This window comes from Dendronephthya gigantea, unplaced genomic scaffold (assembly GCF_004324835.1).
Source record: "Dendronephthya gigantea isolate DGI-Jeju-01 unplaced genomic scaffold, DenGig_1.0 000077F, whole genome shotgun sequence".
In the NCBI taxonomy this organism is placed as follows: Eukaryota; Metazoa; Cnidaria; class Anthozoa; order Malacalcyonacea; family Nephtheidae; genus Dendronephthya; species Dendronephthya gigantea.
Genome location: NW_021163087.1, coordinates 84,361 through 91,876, shown reverse-complemented (window position 1 = coordinate 91,876; position 7,516 = coordinate 84,361). Strand labels below are relative to the sequence as shown.

At 35.0% G+C, this 7,516-nt stretch overlaps 1 protein-coding gene across 1 annotated transcript; it reads right to left on the bottom strand.

The window, feature by feature from the left end:
- Positions 1 to 229: 229 nt before the first annotated feature.
- LOC114532018 lies at positions 230 to 1,029 on the bottom strand. Its single transcript, XM_028553614.1, has 2 exons — positions 706 to 1,029; positions 230 to 315 (listed from the first exon to the last, which is right to left on the bottom strand). The coding sequence occupies exons 1-2, from the start codon at positions 983 to 985 to the stop codon at positions 230 to 232; spliced, it is 366 nt and encodes a 121-aa protein (XP_028409415.1). The 5' UTR covers positions 986 to 1,029.
- Between the last annotated feature and the right edge of the window lie 6,487 nt (positions 1,030 to 7,516).

Below are 7,516 nucleotides of genomic sequence, written 5' to 3'. Positions count from 1 at the left end.
AGAATTCTTGAAAATTCTTTATCAAAATAGTACTTGCCTTTGCCTTCGCCTTCGCCTTTACAGGAGCGAACATAAACCATAATATCACATGATTTCTCTCGCCCTCCATACAGTTGAAATCTATTCTTGATTTTATTAAAACCAACAGGAAAACTGTGTGGTGATCTCACGTCTGGCTCCACTTTTAGACGACGGATTTGAAGCTTGTGTTGACATGAAATATTTGGCTTCATCCAAAATACTGGATCTGACAAATTACTGTAAGTAACACGCGGTCTATTCCTTGCTCTTGAAAATGACATGTGCATTTGCCCTCTAACAGAAGAGAATGCCAAATTTATCTCGTTTTTTAAAATGACTTGAATGGCAGTTGACTTAGAAGGAAATTTGCGGAGTGTAATCATAAATTGTAGCTATATTTGTAAGGAGACGTGGTGGCTGCCTGCATCCCAGCTCGTTTAAAGTAAACTAGGCATGGTTAGGGAGAACAACAGTAATTAATTACAGTAAGTATGCGATAAATTATTCGTCAAAAACCTTTTATACTAGGCATTGCCAGAAATGGCAATTGAAAAACAAGACAGTGCATGTGGCAGATTGCACAGGTAATTCATTCTTATCGAATAACAAATCATCTCCTGAACGCCATACATAAGCCTAGAGCAAACAAAATAATTAAAGCAAAGTACAATCATTAAAACTTACCAACAATGGGACACAACTTTATGTTGTCATTAAATCTTTCATCAAGATAGTGAAATGTCTCGTTACAACACTGTGATATTTTAATATCATCGTCATTTAAACATTCTCTTTCCCATTGCTTTCTGTCTTCAACAAATTCAGACCATCCTCTTTTACAAAATTCAGACTCTTCTTTCCCAAAAACGAGATTTGCAGCTAAATAAATCATTATAACCGTCTGTAAAACTTCTTTACAGTTGCCAAATATGATTGGTTTACGTTGGCTTCGTTTAGTCCTCATTCTATAAAGATAAGTTAAAGTTGTGTTTACAATGTGTATAAAAAATGTGCAATCTATAAAATCTAAACAGTTTCGGTGTTAGCAAGGGTAATAAAAAACTGGATCGGAGACTAGACTGACTAACAACATAGTTGAAATTCGTGATGTCACGAGTATTGCGAATATGCCAACCTTTCGTAACATCCTTTCTGAACATCCTCTTTCTAACTATAATTCTATCCATGCTCGCCTAAAAAAGAATATCTTGCAGATAGCTGTAATTTATTCATAATAATAAATATATGTTTGTCAGCTGCTCTTCAAATATATTTAGTCTCTTTATTAAATGTTCGAAATATAATTTACTTGACTGTCTTAGTGTCTCACATACATTATGCTGTGGAATGATAATAATGTAACTGCAGATTGCTCAGTTAGCGTTAACGAAACCCGCGATATTTCATTTTGCAAGAGGGGAAGCCAGCGTAAACTTCCGAACAAGAACAGTTCCTGTGACATATTTTGTTCAATAAAAAATACCATATTTTTTTAAACCTCTCCTGCTCGGCTCATAACTACAGCGCTATATCAGAGTTCTTTTGGTCTTGCGATCCGTAAAAATGTAGTTAATCGTGGCCCGTTGGTTGCATATTTGCGAAGCCTATATATACACATTTGAACAGAATCAGTTGGCCGAATGTTGAACTGTACCAATGTTGCGAAACGGCTGTTCTATTGATTAGGTAATGTTAGACATAAACTCAAAAAGCCTTCTTTGGTAACATCAATTGTAACTTGTGAAACATGAAATATTAGCTACTTTGTAGACCTGATAAGAAATATGAGAACATTTTGTGCTCGAAAAAAGAGTATTCTTGTGACATGCATGGCGGTTTTTGTTAAGATACCTGTGGCTGTGTAAGGCCAATTGGCTTCAGCTCTTTAAGATTTTGCTATTCAGGTGTTGAAACATCGATGAATGAGTGATTAAAAGACTACTACTTTGGATAATATAAAATATGATTATTAAAGTACGCGCGTGATAATGATTTCCCGCCTAGCGGCTTTAAAATTTAAAGAATAAACAAAAATAATCAATGCAATAGTAACTATACTTTACCATAAAAATAGACTATAATCCCTTTATTGCACATTTGGACTTATTTTAATCACAGAACAGAAAATATAATGCATCGTTCTTTGTTAATTCATTGTTCATCGTTCATTGTGAATAATGTTGTGAGAATTAATATAATTATGAATTATGAATCAAAACAAAATTTGTATAAAACCTTTTGGTTGAACGATATTATATTGTATTATAGATTATATTAATTAAAATTAAATAATAAAAATTAAAATTAGCAAAGCCCAGCAAATGAGTTTCAAACAAGACATAACAAAGTGTAATATAACTTAGCATCAAATGTGGTATAACAACTGCATAAATAGACAAAACACTTCTCTTAGTATACTAACTCTCTTGACCAAGGCCCTCAGGTCGAAACGTCGAGAAGTGTTTTGTCTATTTAGGCAGTTGTTACTTGTTATACCACATTTGATGCTAAGTTGTTTCAAGACGCTGCCGCATTGCTCCTTGGTTAAAGTGTAATATAGTTTACCTTTAGGCAGCCAGATCTTTTAAATAAGACTTGCTTTTCTTGATTCAACTGACAACACCTCCGCTCTAGACTGAATGTCCCAGGTGATGATGCCTCGTTTTTTTTCTCTTGCTTTGAGCCAAGTGATGATGGACATATGACAACCCAATTATCCTTAAAACCCAATTATCCTTACAGTAGCAAAATGAATATATGAATATGTGCTCCTTAATTATTTATGATAGCTGCGCCACTGGAAATTTCATTTCTAAGATTATTTTCACTATTCCTTATGGCATGCAAAATGTGGTAATTTATACTCTAATTTGTCTTTATACCCTAAGGCACTGTAAGATATATAAGATAACCCCACCTGGGGTGATCCTGAGTGAGTCCAACACGACGCGAATTCTCAGTGTTTCGAGGCAAATAAATTAAATTCTGAAAGGAAATTTTGAGAGCTATGGATCCCACACTACAAAAATGTGGTATCCTTGGGTATTTATCAAGACTGATATCGTAACATATTCAAACGTATATTTCCTCTTGAAAACCGTAAAATTGGTGAAAATCGCATCGCGTTGGCGGTTCGCGTGTGTGTGGCATTAATTCTTTAACCATATTTCTCTGAGTATTGGCCTTATTGTTAAGTACTAAAGTACTGGACAATGTGTTCACTGGGAGGTGCATATTTGCAGTGGCGTAGCCAGCCGGACGATTTAGTCATGCTATGCAAATTTTATGTTATTATCATTATTCATTTCGTTAGAAATTCATTGTTTTCAGTTTTCACAGTTAATGAACACCATGGCGAAAATATTAGCATAGCATGACTAAATTGTCAGGCTAGCTACACCACTGCATCTTCGTATACTTCATAGACCCAATTCATACACTACAACTTTGAAAGTTTTATAACTAACGCATAATTTAAACAGCTGTTAACCAAGATGGCCAGAAAAAGAACTTGCTAACTGTAGAAAGCATAAAAACTACGTAATTCATAAGAAGTTAAGTATATTGGCATAGAATAGATGCATGTTCGAAGGCCTACATGAATTATTTTGGAAGCAAAAAATAAGGCCTAGGTTATACGTCGCATTTTCGTCGCGTCGAATGGAATTAAAACAATAGATAATGAGATGATAAACCTCATTGCTGCTATCATCTCAGTATCTATTTTTCGAATTGCATTCGACGCGACCAAAATGCAAGAATTAGGGGCCACTATGTTGTGCACGATTAATTCCTTCCTTTTGAAAGCGATTGTCCTTCCTGTAGCAAAATGAATAATATACGAATTTTGAGTATTTTGAAGCTAACCCAAGACATGCCAAATTGTGCTATCCTCGGGTATTTATCAAGGTTGATATCGTACACTGTAAAATTCGTGAAAGTCGCGTCGCGTTGGCGGATTCGCCGGCACCCGTGGTGTGCGTGAGCCTTATGAAGAAGCGTTTGTTCGTAGATCGTGGTTCCCGCGGAGTCACAATGATGCACAATGATGCAGAAACGAAATAAGCTCGATATTCGGAACTCTCTTGCAATATTTTGATTTCTGTAAAATGCCCAATAATGGTTAAAATTTGCGAATATACAAGTTTATAAATTATATAAAATAACATATAAACTATAATTTGAAACATCCTCCTAGAGAAAAATTTTCGGTATGAACTGTATTTCTTCTTCTTAGCGTTGTGCCTTGGGTACTCCGATAAATTGAGTGCAGGGTAAACGGGGCTATATTTTTTAATATCTTCAATAAGCGATTTGAATAATAATAGAATATTATTAATAATAATGAAAACATGGACTTGTATTATAAGCATTGAGGACTCTTGGATTAGAATACCTTTTTTGGGCAGACAGGGAGAATTTCTAGTTGAAAAACTCATCAGGAAAATACAGCGGAATCTCACAAAGCCGGTTAAATTTGTGGTAATTATTTTATGACACTAAGAAGGTATCATATTTTTTACCTAAAAAGATCCAACTCTGCGCGATAACACGGTAGCAAAACAGAAAGAAACTTCGCTGAGGCCAAATTATTTTTCAACTAAATGGCAAGTTTCAGCCCGGGCTGTGTTATGACACGTCAGAATTATTTTAAGACCAGGGCTGAAATTTCAGCCCGGACTGAGTTTGTAAAGGCTGGTAGTAGACCTATTTCGATTCTTCGAGGGCTTTAAAATCCCGAATGACAATAATTTGACCTTTAAGGGACTATGACTGCACATGAAATGAAATAAACAAACGAAAAAGCATTGTCAATGCGAGTATAAGGGTTTAAGTTTATTTACGATTACATGACAGCAACATTAAATTTCAGTCCGGGCTGAAGTTTCCCGGGCAACTCAAACCGGGCTGAAATTCCAGCCCGGGCTGATATTTTTGTCATGTAATCGGTGCATGACGACACCATAATCACGGTGCATGACGACATGTCCTAAACTTCTTCGCCAAATATCTGCTGAATTTCAATGACACTGCATTTGATCAAATCAAGACTTTCGAATCGTGCTGATGATAAAATATTTACGAATTTTATGTCGCAGATGTATTTTTCCTTGTGAATTAGTTACGGCATTTAAATGGTCGTGACAAAAGATCCAACGACAAACATTTCATATCAAGGAGATATAGGGCCTAATGAACCCGATTCTGTATATACGATTAGGCCAGTTTCCACTCAGAAAAAATCTCCTTTGGATTGGAACGAACAGGAAAATTTCCTTTGTCGGTGAGTTCCAAAGCAGCGTTTATACAAGGGAAACTTTCCTCTCCTGTCCGATCCAGTGAGGAAAATTATCCTCCGGACCGATAAGACAGTATGATTTCCTTTGTGCTTAAGACAATTAGTTTTGGTTGAGAACACGTGGATAAAAGAAACTTTTTGTCCGACCGGTTGGGAGGAAAATTTTCCTGACTGGAAACCAGCCTTTACCTTGGGACATGCTGTTTTAGTATTTTTAATTTAAATAGCTTAAATAGCTATTTTATTTTAAATTAAAGCGTATTCTAACTGAATTTAAATAATTTAAATAGCTTAAAAAGCTTATGTTTGTGTGAGTTAAACAAAAAATTAACTTACCATAATAGTCATAATATTAATTGCCATAATTGCCATTATATTAAGTGCCATTAAATTCTTCTAGGCTGCACAAAGCTGTCGCAGGTTATTTTTTCGTGCTAAATTGTCACAATCAAGCGTCTTCTATACTCAAACGAGACGTTCTACAAGATACGTTTGCGTACGACAAAACACAAAATTAAAAAAGAATTTTCAATCTACATACTCAAGTTATTGATAACTAAATGGAAAATGTTCATGCATAAACAATAAGAAATCAACATAAAGCTTACTAAGCAGTTAAGAGATATTGATTCTATGAATGATGCAGTTAGCAATCTGTCACTAATTTCGATCTTTTGTGTATAACTTAAGGCTAGTTTCCACTCAGGAAAGTTCTCCTTTGGATCGGACAGGACAGGAAAGTTTCCTTTGTATATAAACGCCACCTGAGAACTCACCGACAAAAGAAATTTTCGTGTCCGTCCTGATTCAAAGGAGATTTTTCCTGAGTGGAAACTAGCCTTTAGAAGTTTTCATTAATGTGAATAAATCGAAATAAGGTAATCTTCTGGGGCCGGTTGTATGAAAGCCGGATAGCGCTATCCATCGGATAGTGATTTTTTCAACCGTTCTAAAAATGCTTGAAAAGCTATAAAATCTTCGCTTTGGAACTAAATATTATTAAAGAGGATCCTCGACTTGGGAATACTAAGATTTAATCAAAGTTATACCTAACAACAGGTGATTTTAAAGCGATTGAAAAAAACACTATCCGGCTTTCATACAACCGGCCCCTGTTAGTTTACTGCGTCGCGTATAAAAACGTGCAAGGGTTGGTTTCCAGTCAAGAAAATTATCGCCCGAAACGCATAGGACAGTATGAATTCTTTTGTGGTTAACCAATTAGTTTTGGTTCGGAACACAAGGATAAATGAAAATTTTCTGTCTGATACGGTCCGAAGGATAATTTTCCTGACTATTTAGCGCCTTTTGCTCCTTCGATTCTCTTGAATTCACTTGATCTTTATCATTCAGGATGCATTTTATTGCAAACCGCCAAGACTAGCTTTAAAATCGATTCTCGTAAGGTGGACGCGAACTTACTTCAGCGAGGACTGACTAAAATTATCATGGTGAAAAACATGTCATAAAAAGTTTAGAGTTCCTGGCTAAATATCCGCTGAACTTCACTGAATCATTTAAGAGGATTAACTAAGGCATGCTGCATGATTATCAAATATTTACACAGACAAATTTTATTTGACGAATTTTTTGTCGCAAATATATTTTTCCTGGTGCATGAATGTGAAATTAGTCACGGAATTAAATGCATCGTGATTTCGTATTTTAAGTTAAAATAGCTTAAATAGCCCAAATATTATATATTATATAAAAATTATGCAGTTACTAATCTGTCCTTAATTTCGATTCCTTGTGTACAACGTAAATGTTTTTATCATAATTGCTTAATTGGTATCAAATTCATGCAGTTTGTGAAGAAAAGCTAATTCGCTCAAATACTGTAATTAAAAAGGATTTTCAACGAAAAAAATATTCAGGTTTTAAATCTTCCTATTTAAATATTATTTAAAGTATATAACTTAATTAATTTTTGGTTGGTGTACTGAGCGTATGAAATCGCGTAGTTGGAAAGTATAGCTTTAATGTTTCAATTATACGTCAGCAGAGTCTTTCATAATTGATAATACGCAAACACCAACAACAGGTCATGAAATTACAGAGACATACACATTAGAGAGCGCATTCGTGCGAGCAAATTCATCGCGTCTTGAGGGAGAAGTAAAGAACTAAGCAGAAACAATTTTAACGTATCATCGACCAATCCTCGAAATGTTGATTTTCCTCAGCATTTTGTTG